Source organism: Pseudopodoces humilis, chromosome 7 (genome assembly GCF_049639895.1).
Source record: "Pseudopodoces humilis isolate 2021_Gansu_Grassland_sample_001 chromosome 7, ASM4963989v1, whole genome shotgun sequence".
NCBI classification, from domain to species: Eukaryota; Metazoa; Chordata; class Aves; order Passeriformes; family Paridae; genus Pseudopodoces; species Pseudopodoces humilis.
This window is the reverse complement of record NC_142206.1, coordinates 14,620,753-14,648,404: the sequence shown is the minus strand read 5'-3', so window position 1 is coordinate 14,648,404 and position 27,652 is coordinate 14,620,753. Positions and strand designations below refer to the sequence as shown.

Below are 27,652 nucleotides of genomic sequence, written 5' to 3'. Positions count from 1 at the left end.
GACAAAGCCCTATTAAGAAAAACGAGGAGACAGAAGTAACAGTTTGTGGTTTATTTGGTGTTGTAGTTGGTGCTACAGTTGGACAGTCACTGTCTTGTTGCACATAGAAACCTTAACAATTTTTGAACATGCTCTGGAGACAGAACTTACAACTAGACTGATAGAGTACACAAAAATAAGGTTCTCTAAGAAAAAAATACCCACAAAAAATTCCAAAGCAGTGTTAGGAAAATACACTTGGACCTATCAACAGTGAAATATTTAAGCTATTCAGCTGGCAGAGAAGGTTGGTCAATTGGCTTGACAATCCTTTAACTTCAAGAAATGTCTTTGGTTTCACATTGTGTAGCAATTAATTACTCCTTATTCCTTTGAACCAACATGAAACAAGATGAGGAAAAGGCAAAGGGTTTTTTAGGCAGTGCTGCTTTGAATGCTGGATTTCTGTCACACCACTTCACTGAACAAGACTGACTAGGTTATCGAGCTCTGGCTAAAGAACATGGGTGTCTGTGAAGAGGGAAACCCTAGATTAGTTTCCTAATGCTATCTTCAGGAAACTCCATTGTTCAGATTTGAGCTTTTTGTGTGTTCTAGTTGAGATAATACATTGAAAGATTTGACTTACTTGGAAAGTGCAACGTAAGACAAACCACTAAACCCGTTAAACTGCTAAGAGCCAAAAACTGCTTGGGCAGGTTTAAAACTGTAGTTCCTTCTGGATTGCCCACAGTGTGTCTGCACTCTTCCTTAATTTGTCCTCTTCCTCAGGTTTGAGGATCATCTTTACTACATCAGTGATGCCATTACTTCCCAGTACACAAGGAACACTTAGGAAGACATCTTCTTTTACTCCATGCAAGCCCTGAAAAGCACATAAGGACTGTTAAGCTGGAATTTATGTATATTTGTATATTTCATAGAATATCCTATCAGGAAACCAAATTTAGTTGAAATAAAACTAGAAAGGTATCACTGTTTTTCAGAATTCCAGAGATACTTATTTCTCAGAATTAAGACAGAAATTAGGAAGGGGCTGCTCACCTTAACAATGGTAGAGATGGGGTGCACTCTTCTCAAATTCTTCATAATACTTTCAGCTAGGTCTCCCACAGAAAGGCCAATAGCCCAGGACGTGTACCCCTTCAGTTTGATCACCTCATAGGCACTGCAGAGACACAGACACTCATTAAAGAACAAGTACCATCAACTGAACTGCTTCAAGTTTGTAAGAAAGGCTTTTGGAGGTCTCCAGATCAATTTGGAGGCAGCAGAAGCTTGCTTGACTGATTTTCTGCCAGGACCAAAATGAACTCAGCAGTGAATAATTCTATTTGCATTTTACACTAGTCCTCACAATTACACTGGAAGCCTAGAATTTTAAGCTCTGCCCTAATAGTTCACTAATCATGAAAACTTAACTGCCAAATCTACATTGTTCTTTTAAATATTATTTCATGTTCCATTATGTTTGTGTCTTGACATTTGGGGCTACTCAGGTATTCTAGATCTGGGTACTGCAGAACAGAGATTTTTCAGGTCTTGATGATTTGTTCTTGTGTTGAAATCAGTAAAAAAGCCAAGCCAGTATTTACCTATCCACAACCTGCTTATGGACCTCCTTCCAGTGTTCTTTGTCTGCGTCAGTTCCCAAGTCTGGATGAAGAGTCTTCAGAGAGACACCAGCAACGTTCACTCCACTCCAGACAGGCACTGAGAGTTGCACATAGATTAATTACCTCACAATACTCAGTTCTTCTGAAGTTAACAGTTAACCTAAGATCTAGCTGGATGAATTTGCAGCACATCACTTATGATTTAGCTATGACCTTAACTATAGTATCACCTATAAGGCCAATCTAAATTGCAGGCTGATAACCTAGGAGCACCTCAGCATTTATGCACAGTGTCACTAAGTTTGAATACACCTTCATTGACATGAAATACCTGGGCAACATGAACTAAAATGACAGTTGCTGTATTTTGCAAAGTTTTCTCAAATAATAATTGATTCCAAGTGCATTCTGGTGTCAGGAAGCAGACAGTATTGCTCTGTTGCTGCTTGGAAAAGTACATGTTAAATAAGGAAAAAGTGCTTTCTTCTGTCTGCCAGACTTGCCTCTGCAATTCCTATATACAGTGATTAAAAGAAGCCAGGAATTGCAGCTGGCAATTGCAGACTACTGCCAGTAGGTCTGGTGCAGATCTTGGAGGGGCCCTTGCAGAGAACCTTATCCTCTTGCTGCTTCAGTTTGGGTTTTTTTGGGAGTTACGTGAACAATTTAGCCTAGAAATGTTTAGCCAGCTCAGGTTACAATAATGACCTTTTCCAAGCACAGTCATTCAGGTCAAATATAGATCATATAGGGTTACTCTGTGCAGCAAAAGACTTAAATCAGAACTTGCGTTCTTAAGGTGCTGCAGTGCAAAGGTTTTGGAGCAGTGTTTTGCTGTGGGTTTTCAAGATGTTCCTGGCAGACAAAGCACCAGGGAATTGTGTAACAGCTGGCCCGATTTCACCCTTACCACTGGAATCTCCGTGCTCTCCAATGATCCATCCATGGCAGCTCAGAGGGTGGATGCCCAGCCTTTCTCCCATGAGGTGGCGGAAACGGGCAGAGTCCAGATTGCAGCCACTACCAATAACACGGTTTTTGGGGAAACCACTGATCTTCCAGGCCACATAGGTCAAAATATCCACTGTGAGGAGAACAGGGGCATAAAAAGTGCCACTCATGAGAAGACTGATAATGAGGATGGTACCTTCCATTCGTCTGTAAGCATTTTACCTGCGTGCTAGTGGCATGGAACAGAGCACAAAGCACTGCCCATGGCCAGGCACTGCAGTGGGCTAACATAATGGTTGTTTGGTATAACATAATGACTGTTTTGAACAGCCTCTCAGCTCTGCCTTTATGCTATACATGCAATTTTCAGTGACCCGTAGTGTGCTCACAATCTCTTGGTCTGAAAACCCAAGTTTATTTCTCAAAAAACCAAACTGCTGAGCCTGGAGAGGGAAGATGACATTTTTTGCTATACAGGTATCATAGAATAGTTTGGGTTGAAAGGGAGCTTAAAGATCATTTCATTCCAACCCCCTGCCATGGGCAGGGACACTTTACACTAGACCAAGTTGCTCAAAGCTCCATCCAACCTGGTTGTGACCATTTTCATGAATGGGCCACCTGCTCCAGTGTCTCAACACCTTCATAATAAAGAATTTTTTCCTTATAGCTAACTTAGATCTATCTCTTTCAGTTAAGGCAATTACCCCATGTCATATCACTACCTGCCCTTGTAAAAAGTCCACCTCTTTCTTTAGATATGGGAAGGTTCTCCAAGTATTTTCTAAAAGCCTGTGCACTAATGCCACCTTACTGAAGAAACACTATTCTCTAAGCCAAATCCTCTTATGGCAACACAAGACAAACCTGGGTTTGAGACAATAAGCAGCTTGCAGTCAGGACTGTATTTAACAACATTGGGAATGATGAATTTGAAGATATTCACGTTGCGCTGGACCAAGTTAAGGCGGCTCTCTCCTTCTTGCTGCCGGGCACCAGCAGTGACAATGACCAGCTTGGAGTGTGCAGTCACACTGTAATCTGCAGACAAAAGGCTGTGTCAAACATGACCTCTTACTACACATGGTTCAGAACAGGAGTTCTCACTTCCTTTCTCAAATTCCCAAGTTTGAGGCTACAGCAATTCCCTGGTAGTTGTTACCCTAGACTTTGCCTCTACAGAAAATGTAATTTAAAATTAAGACCGTGGCTCATTGCCCCAAGCAACGGCACTGAGGCATGTCGATGCTGTAACACGCAGCTGCAGGCAGTGATGCTCCATGCTTCTCAGCCACAAATGGGACTAGGCATAGCTGCTGGGATAGCATTCGGGGTAAGTGCGTGCTGTGTAGAAGAGGAAGAAGGCTCTGCCCTCATAACCTACTACCTGTAGGAACTGTAATTAAGGTATGAGCTGGTTAAGCCTTTGCCCAATTCAAGGCTGCCACTAAAAGTTATCAGAAGTAAGCAGTAATGAGTTCAGGGGTTAACTGGTCATGAAATAAAGTTCTCTAAGGTGCACAAGTACTGAAGAAATCCATCTTTCTGTACTGAGTAGTGAACCCTGGAAGAAAATTCCTAGCCGGACTGGCCATAAGAAGATACATTTTAAAATGTCAGCTGAGTACTGTATCGATGAGCTTTCCCCCCAACGATTAGGGTGACAGGCTAAGTGCTAGACTTGGCTGTCCAGTGTGAGACCTGAAGTGGCTATCTTCATTTAGAAATAATCAGCACATGAGAGCCAACTACTTGCCTTTTCCAGAGACAATCTTTGGAGTTTTAAGGAAGAGGCTGCCATGCTGGAGATCCAGCATCTCTCCTCTGAGCTTGTCCTCCACAACATCAACAAGGGCGAGTTCATCGGCCAAGTCCTACAAGAGACCAAGAGTAATGGTAAGTTTGCTGGCTCCTTCAGCAAAGCCCCCAGTTTTTAAACTGTGAAGTTAAATTATTTTAAAAGCTACTTAAACAATTTTGCTCATCTCTAACACTTCACTTCTTCCCAGAGTCCTTAAATTAGTCCCCTGGGATATCCTTGAGTTCACTTTATACTTCACATAACCACATTCTGCATGAAATAGTAGTACAATTAAGCAGGACAATAATGAAGAATAATTTAATAGCATAGTTCGCACACAACCTGTTTGACAGTCAAGAAAAGCAAGCCTGATGTTGACCACAGCATTTTCAGTATGGTAACTAAAGGCAGAAGACAAGTTATTCAGAGTGTCAAGGACCAATTTTTCCAGATCACACTGCAAAGAATTATTCTATTGCTCTGCTCAAGACAAAATAAATCCTCAGTTCTCGTGCTTTTTGCATATTTAGAGTGTTGGAGAATCCCTACTTAAAAGGGAGTCTGCAAGTCCTACAAAGGTAAATGCAGCTCTTAAAATGATCCATAAACAACGTTCTGTCTGATCCTGAGGTAAACTTCGTTTACAAGAGCTGCAGCTATTTTTTCTGTCAATAGCTTGAAGACTGCTGCTTCATTTCAGGCCCAAAAAAGGATTATATAACCAGAAGTTCAACTAACAAGGGTGACTATTTTTTTTCCCCTTTTTTAGGTCTCAAGTTTTTCTGCTGCTTCCTACCAAGCTTGACATTTACCTTCATGAGGATGCTGATGGCACAGGCCATTCCGACTGCACCCACGCCAACCACGCTAATCTTATTTTCGGCATGACTCTCCTGTTTGTGGAGAGTGTGGATGAGCTGTTCCTTGAGAGACATGGTGCACTGCTGAAAAAGTAAGCAACAGATTATTTCTCCAAGCCTCAGAGCTTTTACTGACACCAGAATATTTGTATTCAGCAGTGATACAAATATAACTGATACACATATCAAGTATCCAGGATAAGAAAATGGATACAAAACACATGAATAAAACATATGGCAATACTGTCTGCATGCCACAAAATTATTGCAAAACTGAATTATTGATGCAAATCCTCTGTTGAAGCTTTGCCTCAAATACAGACTGAGAACCATTGATTATATTTTATAGCTGGTGGCACTCCAGCAGCAGCAGTAGAATGTCCTAAATGACCATCCATATTATATTTGGGTACAGGAAGCCATTTTAGTACTTCTAAGCACAGCACAGTCTGGCAGCCTCTGTTCCCTCACCCTGAAAAACTGGTATTCTGTGCCCTGAAGCCTTTCCAGAGCTGAAGTCGTGCAACACTTAGGCAAGCCTTTTTAAGCACAGCATGAGCCTCCACAACTTCAACTTCACGAATTTGTTTTGAAGTGAAACTGCACAGTTTTGAATTAAGATGGCTGGAGTCTGGCGTCACCATCTCTCCCACCCTCACATTTTAGCTGCCAGCTGCACAGCATCCTGGTTAGTTGGGTTCTGCCAGCCGAGGGTGTGCCAAAATGGCACAGTGATGGCAGAGGATTGTACATTCATGCCCGTCTCCGCGTGGAAGCCAACAGCACGCTTTCTCAGCAAATGCTGCTGCCCTGGGAGCTGCCCTGGGAGCAGCCTGAAGAGCCCAGGGCAGGAGCAGCTGCACGGACGGGTGCAAGCACGGACACCGCACAGCTCTCTCTACTGCTGAACAGGCAGCAACTCGTTCAGAGCATAAGCCAAGCCGAGCAGCAGGTGAGGAGTATAAGTTTTGGGGCTGAGGGGAGGGACAGGAAACCCATATTTAGGAAAAATCGACCAAGCTACATCAGTCTTCAGGTGCAAAGCCTCCTGAAGCGCGGCCACGCAGCGCACTCACCACGTGCCAAGTCCTCCCTTTGCACCATGAGCACTTTAATGTGCAAGGCGGATCAGAGCCACCCACTCCAGCACGTCTGTTACACTTTAAAAATTTTCCTTTTAAGAGCGCCATACCCCTCAAAGAAACAGGTTAGGGGAGTGGTAGGTGGCCCACTAATGCTGCATTTGAAAAGCAGTCCTAAGCCCATCCTCAAGTCTCTTTACAGGATCCCTCCCTGGGGCCACACGCACCGATTAAGGGAAGCAAGTTAATGCACAGAGGCTCAAGGGGATGGAGGGAGGGGACGATGGGGGGATTGTGAGTGGAAATCACGCCGGCTGGACTCAAGCCCAGGGCTGTGCCCGATCCCGCCACGGCCGGGGGGACTCAGTAGAGCAGGCGGCGTCGCGGAGCGAACTTTGTCCATTTGGTGCCGCCTGCTCCTCCGCGTCCCTCCGGAGGTTTTGCGGCACCAATACCGCCTGCGACCCCCGTTCCTGCGCTGCCCGTGCCCGCAGCCCCGCTCCCGCCCCCATCCCATCCCAGCGCGGCGATCGCACCCACCGAGCGTCCTGAGCCAAGCGCGGCGGCGGCGGAGCGGGGGAGGCGGCGGCCGCCGCCTTAAATGGGGGCCGGGCGGGGGCGCGGGGGGGCGGGCGGGCTGCGGCGCTGGGGACGTGCCCGCAGACACGTCGGGGAGAGAGAGCGAGAGGGAGGAGGGGAAGGAGCAGCGGGAAGGAGATGGAGGGGGGAGGCGGAGGGGAGGGTGAAGGGAGGCCTAGGGGAGCCGAGGCGGGGCTGAGGATCTCGGGCGCGCACACCCTCGGGGCTCGTCTGAGGGCTGCCGTCGGCGGAGATTTCACTCCCTCTGCTATTAGCTGGGATGAGTGAAAGCAAACAGGCCGGCTCCGGAGAACTTGTGGGGAATTGAAGGCGTTCCTGCCCTCGTTTCCCGGCCGGGCAGTGGCAGCCAGCCCTGCGCTGCTCCTCGGGGGTTTATGGCCGTAGTTCCGGATGGGGCCTCTTGTCGGGTGGCTGGAAACCAGCTTCTAATTTCCATCTAAATCAATAGATGCTTGTGGGTTTTTGTTTACTTCCCCTTTCCGTGTATTTACATATCCAATTCCCACTCATTTGTTGTGTTCGGTTATATAAACCAGACCTTTTCAGCCCTGCGTGGTCATGCAAGCGGCTCCCTGGTCATCGGGATGTATGATCTGTGCGACTTTTTCAGTTTAAGTGCTTTTAAAATGCTTTTTCTCCCGAGAGGAGCTGCTGCATGGAGTGTCAGACAGCGATGCCTCAAACACAGCACTCATGTTTTCCTGAAGTTAGTGGAAATTCCGTGACTGGACTCACACTGCTCTGTTTCAGTCACACCATGCTGTCAGCTTCCTGTCACCCTGCAGATGGTTACTAAAGCCAAATCCTTCTCCCATTCATTTCTTGCTCGGACTCCCAACAAGAAAGCAAAAACATTTTTTAAAAAAAAATTATTTCCTGAATGCCTGAAGTTTCAATTTTATACTATATTGTTTTGTGGGTCATCCTACAAAACTGGCTTTTAGTAAATCCACACTACCTTTTATCCCTTTGTTATTCATCGAATATTATGTTTTTAGTTAGATTCTCCTTTGCAAGTTTTTTCTGAAGAACTGCACAGGCATCAAGATCACAGGCCCAAACTGCTTCCACCACGGCTTACTTCTTAGAACCTGCTGTTCTCTGGTCCTGTGGTAATGCCTTCAAGTAGGGAAATTTACTTAAAATCTTTTGGATTTGTGCACATCAGGGTTCTGGAATTGAGAATGCCTGATTTCTCCAGATGGAAAACAGCAGACTGGGTGAGTTTTGTATACCATCTGTGAGTTGTGTTCCTTTATTATCTTTTAGCCATTTCTGCTTTCTCCCTCTTCTCTTAGGCATCCTTTACCCCATGGATTATCATGTTCATCCTTACTGAAAATCAGGTAAGCATTAATTTAATATTGTGTGAGTAGCTGCGTTACCTTTATTTTCTCATTCTTGTTTTTACAGTAATATTTTTTCTTCCTTTTTCTTTTTTTTTATTTATTGTAGTTCTGGTACCTTTAAAATCTTTGACTTAGTTTCCTTTTCTGATTCTCACTCTGATTTTTTGCCCTAGGTCCTCAGGTCCTAGGATGTTGTTTTTGAGGTACTTATCTTGCTGTGGCATGCTTGGTCACACACACCCATCCCAGTGACAATTCCCTTTTGCTGGGGTGACCTGACAGCAGTGGTAACCCAAAGCCTCACCATTTATTTGACAGCCCACTGGCAAAATAAAAGAAGCAAAAAATACTGGAGAGAAAACATCTAAAAAGGCTGGAAAGAGAATTTGCATAAGATTTGCATGAAACAAGGCAGAAAAATACAAAATTCTGCTTATTGTAAAGACCAGCACTTCCAGCAAAGGAGGTGAAATATGCCAGGCTCTTGGTTGCAGTAGATGTGCCTTGTTCCTTGCTGCTGCTGGAGGAAGGAGTGATGCTTGTGGGATGTGCCATTTCAGGGAAGACTGGTCACTAAGGAAGTGTGGGTAGATGCTGAGCTTGCCTGAAGCCACATGAATGCAGGATGAAAAGGAAACATAGTTCTGTCATTCTGCATTATTCTGGGTTCACTGAGCATCTTGTTCTGTCGGAAGCCTCAAGGATGGCTTAGGAGGTTTAGTTCTGCATCCCAGGAATCTGTATTTACAGTGGCTCTGTATGAATGGGACTGAACATCTCATCCAGGTTTGAGTTACAGACATCTGGCAGGACAGAAGATGAACATTTGACAGGAATTAAGACCAATAAGAATTATTTTTGCCTATAAAAACTTTTACTTCTAAAGAGTTTAAATGCAAGATAGGAAGCTTCTATGACAATACTGGCTGAATAGAATAATAAGCATTTTTAAATGGGTAACCAATGTAAAAGAATTGGTATTTTATTACTCACAGTGAGACCAAAACTCCTAAAAGAAGACTATTGGTATTGTAAGAGTCTTCTTAGCCCATGGCTCACACAAAATGAACTTAGACATGGTTTTCAGGGTGTAAGTTCCAGTAACATCTTCACTTGTGTTTGTGTTGCTTGTTACTGAGAACAGAAGCAAGAATGAATCGCTGTTATCTTATAAGGCATCAGGTTGTCCTTATCTCTCTGGCACCTGTTCAGATGCCAGGGGTTCTACTTTTAGTAGTGCAGGACAAAGAAAAACCAGCTGGGATGTTTCAAGACCATCCTGGTCACAGTGAGTCCTCAGTGATGATGATAAGCGATTAGAACCCTTTTTTTATTAAAAAATAGAGTCAGCCTTTAATATACCAGTGCTAATTCACCTGTTAATTTATCTCAGTTACAGAACTGAGAAGGCAGCTTTGATGGCATATTTTTTTCTTTTTATGTGGCCTTTGTGATCTTATTATTGGTAGTAGATGCTCAGGAGGAAAGCAGTCATCTGGCATGATTGACATTGATTTTCTGCCTCAGAGAGCTTCAATGAGAGAAGGCTCAGAACAGCACAAACAGAATGGGGTGAGCAAATTACAGGCATTTTTCTTGTACTTGGAAGACGGAGGCCAGGTCTGTTTTGATTTCCTGTAAGTGATTGATTGTAGGGATGGGTTGACTTTTCTCACATGTGTACATAAGGAGTTTTATTCTTCCTGTTCTTTCTCCACTGCTGCCTTTTATCATGGTAACAGGAGGTGGTGTTGACAGAATGATGGGAATGCCAGAAATGTGACAGTGTCTCTCCAGGGAAGCTTGACCCTTCCTCAGCCTGCTTGCCCTCCTTTTCATATTAGTTTTCACAGATTAAACATGAATAATAAAGCAATAGAAGCTGATGAATGTAGAAACATTTATATTTTTATTCTAGGAGTCAGAAGCAGAGCTTTTCCACAGGCCTCAAGTGGCATTTGGTCAGGATCTGAGTGATAACAGATGGAAACAAATGCCACATTCTTATTAAACAATGTGTTTGCCTTTAATCAACAAGGTATCATTAGACCATTGTCACAAAAATGAAGTCCAGAGAGTGTTATACAAGGTGAGTTCAATGTGTATATTTTGCTATTTTCAGTAAAACACAAAATGTTAGTAAATTTCCCTCCATTTTGCTAGTATACGAGAGGTTTTACATGGTGACATTTAATTTCTACTTTCTCCATTTTCTCAGGTCCTGGCTTATGACAGACTGAGTCAAACCTGATGGTGCTTCAGGGGTGAGTCAGGACACCAAGCCAGGACCTGCAGGTTTGCTGTGTGACCTACAGCTGAGCTGGGAGGTTATCAGTAACCCAAAGCTACTGGGGATGCTGACCAGCCCTGGAAAGGTCAGTGGCATTTCCCCACTCTACCTGAGACTCGAGGTTTAATTTGCCCTTAAAAATCCTGGGGGGTGTTCCCTGCATGAGCGGTCCTGCCTTTGCTCTGACATCATCAAGGGCTTTGCTTTCACGTGGTGTCAGTGTGTGAGAAAAGGATCTGGCACTACACACAGATACATCATGTTTCAGTCCTGTCTTTCCCTTTGATTTATTCTGAGACCTGAACAATTTCCTCCAGCTTTAATGGCTTCATTTCTCCTTTGTAAAATGTGAAGGTGCTTTTATCTACCAGCCTGATGGTGGTACTGCAGAGATTTGTTAATTGTGAAACAATTCAGCATTTATAAAGCATCATGAAACTGATGGATGGTATTTTCCTGAACCATAGAGGCCTAGACTCCAAAGTGTAACTTGACACCAAAAGTTCACAGAGCCAGAATTCTTGCATTATTCTTTTGAAATACTTACCAGGGTAAGATACAGGGAGTTGGTTCATACTCCACAAAAATCCATATTTTGTATTTCTCCAGTTTGGTCGGTATAGCCACATCAAACCTTTTGAACTGATCTCCTAAGAAAACCAAAAGCTGAAAGATGAGTTTCATCCTGGCTTGCACTAACAAGTATCTCTGCACATAACTGATTAGCCACGATCCATACACCTCTGGGTGCCTCTCCTTGGCTACTTCCATGCACGTCTGAGGATGCTGGTGTTACAGAGATCCAGAGCTTTTGCTGCTTCACGCCCTCGTTTTCTTTGCACTGTCATTGTGGGGAAGGGGAGGGGCCAGCTGATGCAATTCTCATTTCCTGGTGTTTTCGGCTCTGTGTCTCTACAACCTATTTTTAAATGTGCAGGAGAGGAATAAATATGGAGAGCTATGTAAATAACAGTCAATTTCTGGAACACCCAGACTTCAACAATGTTTTTTTGTCAGTTGTCTGGTTTTGATTGCAAACTGATTTCTAGCTGATATCTTCCAATACCCAGAACTTCCAAGTTACACCAGTTTTTCTTTTCCCCTTAAGTTGGTTATGTTTGCAAATAGAGTTGCAGTGGATTATGCATTCAACATAAGGCTAGATAAAATTGTATTTTTTTGCAATAGTTTCCTAAATCAACACTCTAGGTAGCTGGACTAAGAAGAACACGTGATTTTGTCTTGTTTCTCTAAGGAAATTAATTTATTCATGAAAGCATGAGTCACCATGCAGGATTCCAAGCCAAACCCATTCCCTTGATTCAGCTCTGGAATCTTACTCATTTACTTAGGAACTGCAGGAAATGGGATGCTCTGGTGAATGGCATGCATTTAACTACACGAGACTGCCTCCCTTTTGGATGGAGACACTTTCCTAGCATTTCAGAAAATCTCATATATCTGATTGATGCTCTGTGTGATAGCAGATTATGCATTCTCTCCCAAACAAAAAACACAGTGTCCAAACTTTCATTTCTGTGAATCAGAATTCCAAGTTACATTGCTGGAAAGTCAGCATCCTATGAGGAAGATGTTGCTGGACCATACCAACCACTGCAGAAAGCTGAGTACTTCTCAACATTACAGACACACAGACTTGGTGAGGGAACCTACAGATGACTATATAATAAATTATTATTCCTTCTGTGGAGGAGGAAGATGAAGTTTAACTTGCAATAGAATGGAGATAGGCTCAGCTAGCCCAGCTGCAGCTCTTTAAGGAGCCTCAGAGGTGGCACAAGTGTGGCAACTGAAATGAAAGCACCTGGTTGCCTAAGGGTTGTAGTCCTGAGGGGTGATTTGGGCTTGTGTTGCAGACCTCAACTCTTCTGCTCTTCCCAGAGAGGAAAAATAACTTCACTGTTTCTGCACAAGCTATTCTTTTAAATATTTGGTTTTGTGGTGGTTGTTGGCAGCTCTGCAGGTGGCTACAGAGCCCTTGGCAAAAGACATGACTGTGACACTCAGGTTCTGTCCTGAGAGGTTACCAGGCAGAGTTTTAAATGCCATTTATATCCTGTGTGCTTCCAGCAGAGCCCTGTTGTCATATGTATGTTCAAAGTGTGCTGTGTCAGGAAGAGAAGAGAGATTTCTTAACCTTTACAGAAAAGAGTTGCTTTGTGTTCTTCATTTCTTTCCACAACTTTTTAATTTTAAGCACCTGTGTTTCTTAATTGAAACACGATATGTTGCACCATTATTCAGTACCAAGGGTCTGAACAATGGCAGTGATTCCAAAGAAAAATGAAGGTGAGGAGAGAAAGGTGCAGCCTCAATTGCTATTGCAGTTGTAGTGAGATCATTAACACACTTCAGGCAGGCACCAAGATGAACATCTCTGTTGGGAGCACAGCTTTGCAGCACAGGCATTGTAAAGGCACACAGCAGAAAGAGCTCATCAGCTAAAGAGGCAGAATGAACCAGGGGAGTGAGAGTGGAAGCAGAATAAAGCAGAATAATTGCCAAATATGGTTCTTGACTTGGCATGCTGTGTTTTCCAAGAATGTTACCAACCCTTATCTCCATCAGTTAATTCAGGGTTTTTATTTATACTCAAGTTTTAAATAGAAAATGAAAGGTTGCTGCTTGCCTATGGACTGCCAATGAATAGTTTTCACAGTGCTGTGCTAAGTGTGGCGTTTCTGACTTGTGTTCTCTCTGTGCCTGTATTTGGATGAAATTGCACAAATGTTTAGCAAACATTTGCAGGGCATGGCCTCATTGTTTTGCAAACTGTGGTGAGCCTTGTTTAAGGTGGAGAATAATACCAAAGGGAGAAAACATGACTTTTGGCTCCTGTGGGGGAAATCCTGATACTTCCAGAACCTGGTAGTTGGGCCCTATGATAAGAGGAGCAGCATGCCTGTGTCCTGGGTGCTAAATGCAAGATACAAGCATTTCTCACTGGCCACCTCAACCCTATGCTGTTTTTCTCATGGCTCTATGCAAAATCAGTTGTATCCTTAAGCCTTATGCAGTTCTGGCCTTAAGAAGCAGTATCTCAGTTCAAGAACCCCTTAAAAGTTGCCATGTGATGAAAATGTGAGATGCTGGGAGATCTTATCATGTGTTCTCTGTGTGTGTGTGTCCATGTGCACAGAGCTGGATTTCTGAAGGCTGGGTCTCCTAAACAGTTCACTCCCTATGTATTCTCCACATCCTTCTTGCTAGTTGTACAGCATTTCTGCTTTATGCATGCTGTAGGCTGTGTGTTTATGTGATACTTGATGCTGTGATGCCAGGAGGGAAAAGGTGCCCACGTGCTTTATCTTCTGCTCCCTGTGTGAGGGCAAGCAGTGTCTGGAGTGGCAACAGGGCTGTGCAGTCCTCTAGGTCAGCATTCACATGAGGAGCCTTTGGGCAGCTGCTGGGGCAGTGGGGCTCGCTTCACTCCTGACCTCTGGACTGAAATATCTGCAGTCTGGGCAGTGCCAGTTTGGAAAAATGTCACCATTAGAATTTGAGAGACACAGGACAGACCAGAGCCCATATTTCTGACTGCTGGGATGTGATGTGGTATATTCATGTGCTCTGACAGATGGAGCTAGGACTGTTGCCTTCTTTATGGAGTATCATCCTGTGCATGTGTTTGGCTGCTAACCCAGCGTTCCTTATTTTTTAATCTCATAAATTCTTTGGGGGTACATATTTTGAAAAGAAATCTGTTTCACTCTGAAACTTTTGGAGCTTCTTCTTCTCCAGGTTTGGACTTGAAAATTGAAGTCAGTTAAGGGCTGTGGGTACTCAACTTTTGGAAAATTCTGGATTAAGGATATATCTTTAGTGTTTTGTTTGTATTTTTAGGTGTAATGTTGAGCATGTATTCCTTGGGTAATAATATCAGGCTTGCAAACCCTTTTAAAATATGCGCCCTTGCGAACAACGTCTGGAGATTTGGAGTCAGTAGTTTGTTAGGTTATGGAGAGAATTAAAACTTTTAAAAAAATTATCTCTGCAATATCTCATATCTCTTAGGCAAAAGTTACTGAGAGGCAGTTAGATCAGTGCATGACCCCTGTAAGAGTTCTCAGGCATATAAGAGTGGCCAAAAATAGCTCTTTGGAAGGTCAGGGAAGGTATCTTTTCTTCATGTGTTAAGGTTTACATTTCCATCCTGAAACATCTACATGCCTTAAGGTAAGCAAGAAAGAAGGAATGAAAATAAAATAGACCATCAGAATAGGTTTGGAGGGCAGCCAGAGCCTGTGTAATATGTTCCTATGTTCATGGGGCTGCCAGCCTTGGAGGTTGTTTTGTACATGCAATGGAGAAGGCCTGCATTAACCTCTAAACCACATTTCAGAGACAGAGTGGCCAAAGAAAGGTTGGATTCTGTCTTTCCAATAGGTGAACAACAGCAAGAGGGATCCTTATGTTTTAAATTGGAGCCATAGGCTCACATCCAAGTGGTTTTAAGCTTCTGACTGACCCTGGAGTCTGGAAGAAATTTCAGCTTGTCAGACCGAATGTTCTCTTTGGTCTGATGTCTGCATGCTGAGACAGAGTTTATGAGAAGCTTTTATAGCAAATCCCAAAGTCAGAGTCACCGCAGAACACTTTAATTATTGAATAGGCAAGGGCTAATGTGAGAGGGAAAGGTTCTGTGTGTATTAATCTCCTCCCCCACCCCTTCGTGCCCAAATCCTCTTGGTTAATCAGGTTATGTTTGCCCTATTTCTCTCTGGGAGCATGCAGAATGCAGTGTGGCTACAAAGGGACGAAGGGAAGGAGAAGGACATGCAGGAAGCAAGAGTGGGTAGAGGATGCTTCAGAAATGAAAGGCTCATTCTGGCAGGGTTCTCAAGATCCCAGCAGGATGCCTTCAGGCTGTGGCATGTCTCTGTGACCTGTCATGCTTGCTGACATGCATGGTCTCCCATCCCAGGTGTGCCAAAGGACAGTGAAGGGGAACCTGCCTGCGTTCAACCTGGAGGTGCTGCTGGTCTCTGTGGCCAGCGGGTCCCTTCCCAAGCACCCACCCACAGCCCATTTCAGCTGAGAGCCCCTCGGAGGGGGATGTCCATGAGAGGGAGTAGCCGCTGTTTCTGCGGAGCTCGGGCTGCCTGCCATTGTCCTGAAGTGCAGTGGTTAATCCTGGGGAGGCAGGGTGTGCTGCGTACAGCCTTTAACTCATCCCCTCGGGCGTGTGGCTGCAAGCCACAAGAAAGTAGCACAGACAGACCCACCAAAGTAAAATGCTGCTATGAGAAACAGGGAGCCAGCACAGACACAGAGGGCAGTGCTGACCCCTCTCCTGGTGAATCTCAGCTTCCTCTAAGTCTGGGAGTCCTGGAGTTTAGCTGTGAGTGTGCTGTGAGGATGGTTCTTCATATGGATTCGTGCCTCAGAAATGCTCTCATCTGCTCTCCTGACTGGGAAACTGCAGTCCAAAGCTCTTCTATGCCCAGGGTCTAAACCCAAAGCTTGCAGCTGAAACTGTTCCAAAAATGTGCAAAATTATTCTGAAGTCTGGGTCTGATCAGCCTTAGGAGAACCAGGTAAATCTTAATTCTTCCATCAAGTGCAGTGACTTGAGTCATTTTGGGACTGTGGCAGATAATTCAGAAGGATGTAGATCTGCAGGTCTGTGTGTGTATTCTGTGTCTTGAGGTGAATTTATCCAAAAGCTTAAAACCAAATGACAAAGCTTCAGGGAGTTTATATGTAACCCTCTGAACCTGGCTCAGGGTCAACTGAACGTCAGACCATGCTTGCATTTCACTTGTGCCAGGAAGTGCCAAGCCACACAAACATTGCCTAATTCAGTTTTGGTAAGAAAACATGTGTGCTAATGTCTTTACAAACAGTTCAGTGGGTCACGGTATGGATGTTAATGTCTTTGAGATGGGTTTTAATATATTTACCAACTCAAAGCCTTTGTTACAGAACCGAGACGGTTAGACTCCCGAAACAGACAAATGGGTCCACACAAGCCTGAGTTTCTGAACTTTGAGTGAAAATGACAGGTTCAAGGTGGGATATGTGGTAGGTGATTTGGGAGGGCTGTGCCCTCCCAGTACCTCAGCCAATGGGAAAAGAAGGGGTCAACATGCAGCCAGAAGTTAGGATAAAAGGAGGCTGCGCCCTCCAAAACCTGGAGAGAGAAACCCCACACGAATATGCCCCTGTGGACAGTCTCTTCCTTTATTGGAATGAAGTTGCGGGACTCCTGTCTCCTTTATGGACGCTAGCTTTTCATAGTGATATTTTTCTGCAGTTTTGTGTGCTGGCTTCTTTGCTTGGATCATGGTGCACTATTCCTTTGAGAGACATGGATTACTAGAAGAGGTTTTTAACACTCCTCTTTGTTCACAACATGTATCAGAAACATTCCTGTAGCTCAAAGCCAGGTGAGTGCTCTAAGGCATTCTACCAAAAGCATAAACACTGGCAAATGCAAACCTGAGCCAGGAAATCCTGGAGCTTAACACGTTCACATGATTTCACATGTTCCCCAGCACAGAGCAGAGCCAACTGGGTGGCCACAGACCCCGCAAGAATGAAGGCAGGCAGGAAATGAACCTCCAGAAATCATTCCTTGGCAGCAGAGGATGGTGAAAGGAAGGCATAGCAGCCCTGAGCTGTGGCAGAGACAGTCCTTGCGGGTGCCTTCGAGCCACGTGGGGATGCCGGCAGCCTTGCCAGTGGCGCAGTGCCGCTGGAAGCTGTGCTGGGCTGTCACACCTTGTTGATGCCCCAATGGCCATGGCCTGGTTGCGCATAGCTGCAGGACCAGCCACCATCAGCTCTGGTGGCTTTGCTGTGCTCGGCCATCCTCTGTGCAGTCCCTTTCCCAGCTCCGTGGAGGAGCTGGGCCCCAGCGCAGGCTGGTTTCTCTGCCCGGAGCATCCCCGGCCCGCGGGAGCGCCGCGGAGCGAGGGGAAGGCGCTGATCCGCCGTGAGCGGCTTTGGATGGCCCCGGCAGCGGGCAGAGCCTGCCTCGGCAGCCCGTGCGTGGGAGGGAGGCTGCTGGAGCAGATGGCTGGCATTCCCAGAGCTGCGGGCTCCTGGGGAGTGCGGCTCCTGTGCAGGCAGGAGGAGGAGGATGGTGGGGGAGACGCAGCCTGCAGGCTCGCCCAAACACTCAGGAGGCTGTGCCTGACTTGAAAGCTGAACGACAGCAAAGAGCGCATCTCATAAATTGTTTTCAGGTTGACGGGAGGCTTTTTCTACTCCTCTTTGATACTGTCAGGTAAAAAGCTGTCAGTTGTACAAATATATGCCTAAATCTCCTTTTGTCCCCTACCTCCCCCACTAGGCTCCCAGAATTGCATGACTTCCTTAAAAAAACCCCAGCATTTACCATCTGGTGTGCTTCTACTTGCCTTTCTGTCTTCTAAATCCTGAATTTCTGTTTTCAAGATTCTTTTCTGTAAGTGAGGAACTGTTTGTTTGTTTGTTTGTTTGTTAACCAAGTCCCAGGAAAGCGGAGCTGAAAGGGAAGCTGCAGCATGGCTCAGCCCTGGTGGCACTGAAAGGAAGCAGAGAGGAGAAAACCCGCGCTGAGAGGGTGAGCCAGGAGGCGTGGTTGAAACAGTGGCCCCATTGTTTGACTTCTGCTGGAGCCCATGGATGTGGCTGCATGTCCCAGGGAGCTGTGTATTACAAATACGTAGTTTAGGGTGTGCACAGCAATTAAATAGCAAGGTAATTGCTTAACAGAGGTATGCAAGTAGTAGAGTTGTGAAATAGGCTTAGCAAAGAAAAATCAGTGCTCTAAAGTTTAAAGCTCTGCTCATATGGTCTGGTTTTAGGTGAGAAAGAAATAGGAAGTCTAGAGATGAAGAAATCATTATCTTGCTGATAATCATTTTGATAGGGGCTGTGGCTTTACTCACTTCTGTTCCCAAATAGTGAAGTTTTTAACCACTTAAAACTCTAGGTATCTAATGCATTGGAGGTCTTACTTTGCAGAAAACACTGGTACAAAACACCTATTAAAGTCAGGGCACTAAAAAACTTTTTTGAAATCTTTAGGAACCTCGATACAATACCACAGGATGAATTTGATCCACAGATCTCTTCATAAGATCCATAGGGCTGGAGCTCCTTGGCTAGTAAAAATAGAATGATTTTAATCTAAAATTTTTCATTATTTCCATGCTGTTCTGCTGAACACGACATGGAATTTGGAGAGTGTGGAATAAAATGTTAGGGTTTTAAAATGTAGGATGTATTAACATGTCAGTTCTTATGTGTCATGTATCCAGCAGAGATTAGGTTCTTGGAAACTGGATACTTCATGTCTGGACAGTACTTCCTTTAAATACAGCCTTTTCAAGCTGTGGCACAGTTTCTGTGAAGTTTATTGTCCCCAGATTAAGTCAATCTGTCTGGAAATTTCAAGCAGAGTGATAAGCTCTTTATTTCATATGAAATCTTGAATGTGGGTATGTGATGAAGTTGGTAGATGCTTAATATTGGCCAATATATTAAATAGTTTGTTGCATTTCTAGTACTTATAATGCAAGTCACTTGCCTGTGATAAAGCATATTTGAGAAACTCTTTATGTGCCAAGTGGAAACAAGTTTCTTTTCCTATGATTTCTGTCCTTTTGAGGAAGGATATAACATCTAGTCTCTCTGAAATGACTATAATCACTGCTATGTCCTTCTGACAAAGAAATACATAAAACAAAACCTGGTTCTCAGGAAGTATTGATAGCCTTCCCAAGTTACCTGAAAATGCCTGTAATCTCAACCTTGTAACTGGACTAAAGAGGTCATTAAAGGCCTGCTGTGGAAATAGTTGCGCAAGGCCTTTAATATGAAAATTAGTTTGAACTTTGTGCTGGTCCCATTTCCTGACTTTATGTAACTTGCTATTGTTACGTGCAAGTAATGGGGAGTTTAAAAACAACATACCCAATAGTAAGGTCAACCATTGGACTATGGACTGCTTGATGTAGTGTTTCCAAACATGGAAAAAATACTTCAGGGTTAAAGATTTGCCTTTGCAATTCTTCTGTAAGCTCTATGCACCTGAGCCTGAGGGCTGGCCTGGGAACTGCTTTTCGTTCATGTAGCTGTGTCAGTTCCACCAGAGCTCCTTCCATGGTCAACCAAGAGAAGTCATTCCATGGACTGACCTTGGGAAGTGCTGAAATAGGTTTCTCTTCTCCTCAGATGGGTTTTCAGCCACTGTCATTTGGAGACCCTTGGAGATGTGCATGTGGATCCTTGCAAATAGAAGACAAGCTTGTTTGACCTGAGAATTTTTGCATATCTCTTGCAATTAACCTGTGGACCCTCAGCAGCCACAGACACAACTCTGATGCAACCCATGGTTTTATCTTCCCTGAGAGAGAGAAGAGCCCAGCTTCAATGAGCTGAAGTTAGCCCATGTCAGAATCCTTTCTACTTCTCATCTGCTCAGTCTGCTTCGAGGTGTCCTTATATACAGTGTTGGAAGTCAGGAATGATTTAAACAAAATAGCCAATTCCTCTGGGACATTTTATTGAAAAATAAACCTTTGTCTGTAACCTAGATACAATGAAATTTTGAATTATTTAGATCACATCTTGCAGATGATGCAGGAAACTTGGATTTGGGAGAATGTTCTTTCAGGTTGAATTAGGTAATGGGCTTTTCTTTAGGAAGTTCAATGCTGACTAGGGTCAGCTGAAGGGCTATCTTTGACCACTGCTACTGACTTCTTGATTACATAGAAGTTCTTAATAGCAGATGGTAACCTTGGGAAATGACAGATCCTAAATTTTGTCCCTGATCAGTTTTTTTCCCTTCATGCTGTTGTTTGGCAGACTCCAAAACAGCTGTACAGGTTGGGTGTGCAGCTGCCAAGGTTTGGGCCCTGTGCTGCCCAGCTACGCTCCTGCCAAGCAGTGTCAGCAGGGATGGGCCCAGGGTTGGATTTTTAAAGAATTTTAAATAAGAATTTTAATCCTGCTGCATCTGGTGGCAGTTAGATGCACAAATACTTACGAGGTAGGTGGGGAAGCTGCAGACAGAGCTTGGGGCTCTGTCTCACAGTGCTGCTCTCTGGAGATGCCATATGGCTCATGCTGCACCAGAATCTGTGGTGCTCCTGCAAGGCACACACTGCTGCAGCAGGGCAGTTCACCCAGCCCTTTAGAAGTGACAGAGCTATCACCGTGTCAGTCAGCTGAAAGTGAGTAACACAAACTATTTATCTGGTTTATTAGTGTGAGTTAGTGCAGCTAGTCCAGTGCTTCCTGGTGCAGTTGTAGGGAAAAGTTTGGGCAGGAACTTCCCCTGCTGCTGCAGGGAAGAAAAACAGAAATGTGATACAGCTGTGAAGCCTTGGAGTTTGGAGCCTGGCTTTTGAGATTAACCTTTAAAGTAATCAAAGCCATTTCTTAGCCCGACAGTAGTGCCTTGGCTGTGGGATTTGCATGGAACAGCGAGCAGCTGTGTCTGCATTAACAACCTGTGTGCCATAAAGGGGGCTGGATATTGAGCAAACAGCTGGTATTAAGGACCTGATATCCTCTTTGTATGTCTGCTGGCAAACTCCAGTCCAGTCCTGTGGACTGACACCCGCTGGTGACTGGAGTTCTCCTCTGGTTTAGTTTCAGACCAGGGAAATCCACTTGCGTGCTCTCAGACTGTCTCGTCATCTGAACCAAAGCTCAGTAGCTACGGCCACTCGGGAGATTTTGCTTTAAGAGTTTGTGATGTGAATAAAATGCAAATGTAGCTTCACCCAGTGCCCAGGAGCTCTGAGCTGTTGTGTAACACAGCAATGTGTACTGTAGGGGTGTCTAATTATAGCATCAGATTCTGATTGTGGAGAGCTCGACATTTTTCACTTAAAAGGGGGTGTGGATGTTGTTTGGGGGACAGTAACACTGAAATAATGTAATGAGCTGAGGCAGCAGCGCAAGTGCTGGAGCAGGAGGGGTGCCTCCCTCACAGGCTGCCTGTAGGCTGGCACCCCTGTGACTCCTGCTGGCACCAGGCATTGCCGGCTGCGCAGGAAATGGAGCTGTGTTGCATAAAGGGAGGCGATAGCTGTGAGTCAGGGCTGCAAGGGAGAGGCGTTCATGCAGGGAACAAAATGTCAGCATTCGAATGGAGGGGTTCTGGGCAGGGCTGTGCTGTGCCCTGGAGGATTAAATAGGAGTCTGACTGGGGCAGAAACAAAACTGCTTTCTGCTCGTCTTTCTGAGCTTTCTCTCCCTCATGTCTGTGGGTTTTCCTGTGGTGGAAAAAGCATTGGGTAGTTCTAGACAGGAATCGTGATACTCCTCCTTTCCCAGGAGACGCAGTTTAACCGTGGACTGAACCAAGCTGATAGGGAATCAGCCCCTGGACTGTAAAGTGCAGCTTCTCTATCTGATACTTCTTCCAGCCAAGGGTCTCCTGGGCACAGTCAGGTTTACTGTTGTTGGCACTGACACATTGAACCCTTCTGTGGACAAAGATCTCTTTGAGCAAAAGGACAAGGTAGAGCCCTCTGGCAGGGACCTGGTTCTGGCTGCCTGATGCTGTGTCTGGAGGAGAGTGCTGAGCCACCCTTTATGGAGCCAAGTCCAAAGTGATAAGAGGCTGCAGAAAGTGCTGCTCTGTGCCTCAGTGCAGGGACTGTGTGCCAGGCCAGCGTTGCTCACCCTTCCCGTCTGTCTCCCTTGGAATCCACTATCCTGGATGTAAGACAGCTCCATAGGCCTGTGGCATTCTCTGCATGGATGCAGCAAACAGCTGCAGGGCAGAGGGTCCTGATTCACACTAGGATGCTGTGATATGGTATAACTTCCCCAGAAGTAGCTATCCACACTGAGAGGTTTCTTCTGGCTGGTCTCCAAGTGTACTGAAACAGTCACTGACCCCCATGGAGACTGGGCTGTGTTTTTGGGGCATCTCTGCTTCTATCTCTGGTGGCACTCGCTCTTTCTTCCATGTTTTTCTCCAGATACGGAGTCTGGGCATTGGCAGTGCTTTGTCCCAGCTCTTATCCAGCTTGGGCATGACAGGGAAGGATTCAGAGCATGTCTGTGGCCTCAGAAACCAAGTTTCCCACACTAAACAGGGGTGGGGGGTTAGGGATCAAGGCCAGGCTCTGCCACTGATGCTGCCAGGGCACTTGTCCAGTGTCATGGTTCCTCCAGGGCTGGTGTCCCTGAGGCCTTGTTCCCATCCCAGCCCCACAAAAGGCAGTTGCTGATGCAGGAGCAGGGTGAGGGGGGAGCAGAGGGGATACGAAACAGCATTTCCCTGAGAGTGAGAATGAGATGTCCCTACCTAGGTGTCTGTCACGATACTTACCTGAGCAGGGGCTAGCAGAGGCTAGCACCACTGAATTTGGGGCTGGTAAGGGAATGGACACTGCTTTTTTGGGGGTTGGTTTGTTTTCTGCCCCCTCCTGTGCTTTGGTATGAAGGTGTGTGGCAGAGTCAGCTTGTCAGTGGTATGGCTGGGGAATGAGGTTCAAAGCTGCTCTCATCAGCCTCCTCTCATGAGAGAGAGATCAGCACCAATGAAACTGTTGGCAGTGTCTGCTTTCCAGATGGGAATGCCTGGGCCTGGCTGAGATCTGGGATCATCCCTTTTTCTAGAACTGAAAGGGTTTTCAGTCTTGTGATGTGAAGTCTAGAAATTGTGGCATGAAGGGCTTTCTGGAAGGGAGTATGACGAGGAGGGATTTCCTGCCTCCCTGGGGAAAAATGCATCTTAAATCCCTGGTTAGAGATCCTGAATACTTTAGCTGAATAGGACCTCTCTTAAGGACTGGATCACAGCTCTGACACAGGTTCTAGTTTACCATGGTGGAGTGTTGGTGCTTGTTCGGTGTAAAGTAGTGGTTATCACCTGCTAATGGTAATCACAAAATCAAATTGTAATCCCTGTGTTTGTCTTTGGACTGTTGTATATGTTTGCTTTTGTTAAGGCAAGGTGAGGAGCTGTGCCCAAGGGAGTGGCAAGCCACGGAGAAAAGCTGTTCCATTGCTGTAGCACCCAGGATCTTGTCCAAGAGTGAGGTCCCTAAAGAAACATTCCACAGCCTGCTGTAAAACAGCACAAGCCAGTTTGGGAGCTTTGCCTGAAGGGTGAGGAAGGCAGAAAGCCCTTGAAGAAGGCAGAAAGACAGTAAGAGTGCAATTTCCTGAGCTCTGCAGGGCTGCAGGGCAAAAGGAAACATTCTGGGTTTGGTGACATAATGTCTCCGTACAGACAGATGTCTCCCTTGGGTCTCTCTTCTCGCTGCTGTGAAGCATTTTGCACACTGATGTGCTTCACGTGGCCTGGTTTTGCAGAACAGAACGGTTGGTGCTTACCAGCAGAGCTATCTGCTGCCTGCTTCTGGCCCAGCAGTCTTTGTCCTGCTGAGTCACACCTGGCAGAGCCAGCCAGGCTGATGGCAGCGTTGCTCCGAGTCCCTCACTGCTGCTGTTTCCCTTCGTGATCAGCTCGTGGCAGGAAGCGGAGAGGAGCCGTGCCCAGGCTCAGGAATTGTCACTTAGGGACCACGTGGCTTTACAACTCGGCGTTTATTTCCTTAACATACTACCTGCAGTTGGGCAAAGGTAGAAATGGGGGCAGTGCTTGCAGGGAAGTGGCTGTCGTGGGGCTGTTGCGTTTGAGTTGTCAATTCCAGCCATGGGACATGCGGTATTGCAAATAAAGTTCCTATCAATGCTGTTTTATCTGGATCAGCCCTTCAGCTGCAGGTGAGGTCAGGGAGGAAGCCAACAAGCTGTTCATGTAACAGGCTGGAAGTCCCACCTGAGGCCAACACTCCCTGTGCAGTACTTGGAGATAGGCAGCCCCTGCCCCAGAAAGTCTGGTCACCTCTGGCCAATTCCCAAAGTTTTTGAGTCTTGTCTTTTTAACAGAAGCTTTAGCTTGGGTATGTTCCAGTGCTTCCCTCTTTTCTCTGGAACTTGCAGACAGGGTCCTGTTGAGATGCTGTAGACAGGGCTTAGCGTTTAGGGGATGAAGTGCACAGCTGTGGGTGCGCACAGATTGTGTGGGCAGCCAAGCCTGGGGAGGTTACACAGAAGGGATCTGGGATTCCCAGGCTATGAGGTGCTTAGCCACAGTGCCTAAGTGTGGGCAGCATTGTGCCAGAGGTGATGGGCAGTCCTGTTGGTGCACACAGGGCAGGAGCTCACTTGAGGAGGGTAGTGCAGGGAAGTGGGGATGTCAGCAGTGCTTGGGGCTGCTTCTGCTGAGTGCAGGAATTCTAATAATGGTTTGTCAGGATGTGCCTGCAAGTGAACTTAGAATGGAAAGGGATGTGTGGAAGGTGATGTTCTAGAGAACAAAACTGTCTAGGTTTATGGGTTATTTGAAGGGAAGCTGCCTTCAGCACATTCAGATTTAACTCACAGTTTGTGAGGGCTGTGAGTGAAAGAATAAAGCAACAGGATCTTAGCATGCAGGGAGGACAGGGTGTAAGCCCAGGACATTTTTTCCTTGGGGATATGCTGACACCTGAATTACTGCAGTAGTTTGGCTTTTCCACAATGAAGAGTATGTGGACTTTTATGGGGAGAGGAAGATCAGAGGGCTGTCAGGTTTTGGAGGGGATGGAAATATTCGTGGGGGGAAACACAACAGCTGAGAGCATGTGGCTGTGTAAGTGCCATCAAGGAGCCCCAGCCTCGGCTGCATTCCTGAAGGCACTTTCCCCATCACTGTGATGGCACTCTGCCACCTGGCTGTGAACCCAAAGCTGCCTGGAGAGCAGCACAAAGGAGAACTGGCATGGCTGTGAAAGGAGAACTGTGGGCTGTGAGGAGCAGGGTACAGACCTCTCTCACTGAGGGTACCAGGGTCTCTGGGGTGCTCACTGCCCAGGGCTGGGAACAGGAGTGCCTATGGGCTGGCTGAGCTCTGGTCTGTAGCCTCTGGCTCCTTCAGCCAGATCGGCTATGCTGGCTGCACGTTGCACCTCTGGGTCTGGTCCCTTCCACCCCAAAAGAGCCCTCACAGAGCACCTTCCATCTAGTATGGTAACAGACTCTCTTGCCATCAGCAGACAGGCAAGGCCTTGGCTACCTTTTGGGGAGATGATGTGCTAGAGCTGAGAGGAAATGCAGTATCCTGAAAAACATGTAGGAGATTGGTTTAGGTAATTTCACGGTTCCCCAGGTTTTTGAACTCTGCTGTAGGAACACATATGTCACTGGACGATCAGTGTTAGATCACCAGTGATGTCTGACTGCTATTCAAAAAGTTGCTGTGTCCCATTTGGATCGAGCTCCAGTTCTTGCTGCAGGGCAAGGGAGAACATGGAAACAAGTTCAGGATATCATGACTCACATTGAAACTCTTGCAAAACAAGGGCTCCAGAGCCACAGGGATACTTTGGCAGACTCTTTCCTTAAGAAAGGGAAACAGGAGGGATAATGGAAAATTGGGTCTTAAGCTTGTTGTTGCCTTCCCTGTTTATACAAGTGACTTTCTGGATAAAGCAGCTGTTCCATAGGAGTTTGGGAAAGAATAAGGAAAGCTTTCTAGCTGGTACTACCTCCTAGAATTTGTAAGGATGCATTTAGAGCTTAAGTAAGGGAAAACAGTTGTAGCTCTAACAACGGCATCTTAAGCAGAGAGTGGTGGAAAAACCAATCCATCTGGGAAAGCACAACAGGGCCTTGGTGAGATCTTTGCCATATTAGGAAGCTGCAGATGATAGTCTTGAGAGCTACCCTGCGAGCATGTAAGAAGCTACTTATAGGGTGACTGCGCTGGAAGGCAGTCACCTCCTGTCCCTGGTGGGGTAGAGCTCCTGGGAGAGAATTAGCCCAGCCTTTTTTGTGGTGCACCTAAATATCTTCATCTGCTGAAATGCACAGGCTGGTATCTGCACTATCCCTTTACTAGCAAACCTTGGATTAGACTGACTGACAAAGCTCCTGTGCAGCTCTCCTGAACCAACAGCTGCTGCATCAATATCTGGAACAAGCAGAGCACTAATCCCTGGAGAGTTAAAGTGGTTTCTGTATGATAGGGAACAGAGGAACAGTAGCACTAGTAATGGTGTTGATTCCATGTGCAACAGTAGAAGTTTTCAAATCCTGAAAATGAAACAATTTGTCAATAATTACATTGTAACCCTTTTGCTACTAATCTATCAGCACCTAGGGACAGCTAGGCGAGTTACACACAATTCTCTCTATTTAGACTTCAATAGAGCCTGTTAGGGATTTAATTCAATTAGAAAACACAGCCTAAGCATTAGAGAAGACTTCAGAATTCAGTAGGGTTTATTCTACAAATCTTAGATCAATGCCAATGATACAAGTTTTATGAATTCTCATTAAAAATACAAGTCAGTATAAAGATTCCAATAGTAATATAATGCATGATTATTCAGTTTCAAAACTTAAGGAATGGATCTGTGTTTTGGACCATGCTACAGAAAAGGGGAACATAATGTAGAAAGAATATTTCGTTTACCTCCCTTTACTTGAGGAGGGGCCTGTGCCTTATTGCCACAATACCTGAAAAAGCAATATGAAGTGCATAGCAGCCTTGCCTGTACAGCCTCTAGGCAAAACGGTTGAATTTAGTATCATAGTCCTCCTCCCCCTAATTCTGGTCATTAAGGTACATTTTGATAGCCTGATATAATTATAATAACTTAAAGCTATTGCAACACCATCCCCAAAATGGTTATAATCATCAGTCCTAGGAGCTGTAAAATGTTCTTGTGATGCACTGACACTTTTTCACCATGTTAACCATTTCGCCCATTCGTTCCAGGAACACTAGATACATTCCAATGAAATGTGAATTAGTTCCGTATTCAAAACTCTTCTAAGATTTTTTTAAGTAAAGTCTCAGTGCAGTCTAATACTTAAATGCATTGTTCATAGCTTCAGGCACAGTTGGAATGTAAATCAGACCTGTTTTCTTGATCCTAGCCCTCTGATATGATGAAAGGTGTGTTAGCTTTCAGTTGGAATTTGGCCCCAGAATTGCTAGACCAAATACTTTGGACTGGGGGAGAACAAAACTACCTTTTTTTTCTGGGAGCTGCCTGCACTTACAAGGGGATTTGGCTTCATAAAGCCCCACCCTAAGCCTAAATTTTAGAGAAAGTTTAGTTCTCACAA

At 45.4% G+C, this 27,652-nt stretch overlaps 1 protein-coding gene across 2 annotated transcripts; it reads right to left on the bottom strand.

Moving 5' to 3' along the window:
- Positions 1 to 36: 36 nt before the first annotated feature.
- On the bottom strand, positions 37 to 6,923 carry LDHA (lactate dehydrogenase A). Of its 2 annotated transcripts, none has more exons than XM_005522317.3 (8): positions 6,851 to 6,923; positions 5,181 to 5,312; positions 4,324 to 4,441; positions 3,435 to 3,608; positions 2,527 to 2,700; positions 1,596 to 1,713; positions 1,045 to 1,168; positions 37 to 865 (listed from the first exon to the last, which is right to left on the bottom strand). In XM_005522317.3, exons 2-8 carry the CDS (start codon positions 5,301 to 5,303, stop codon positions 701 to 703), a joined length of 996 nt encoding a protein of 331 aa, XP_005522374.1. In that variant the 5' UTR covers positions 5,304 to 5,312; positions 6,851 to 6,923; the 3' UTR covers positions 37 to 700. The 2 variants fall into 2 exon arrangements, with proteins under 2 accessions (XP_005522374.1, XP_087914464.1); XM_088058338.1 differs by having other exon boundaries at positions 5,181 to 5,309; positions 6,851 to 6,919.
- Between the last annotated feature and the right edge of the window lie 20,729 nt (positions 6,924 to 27,652).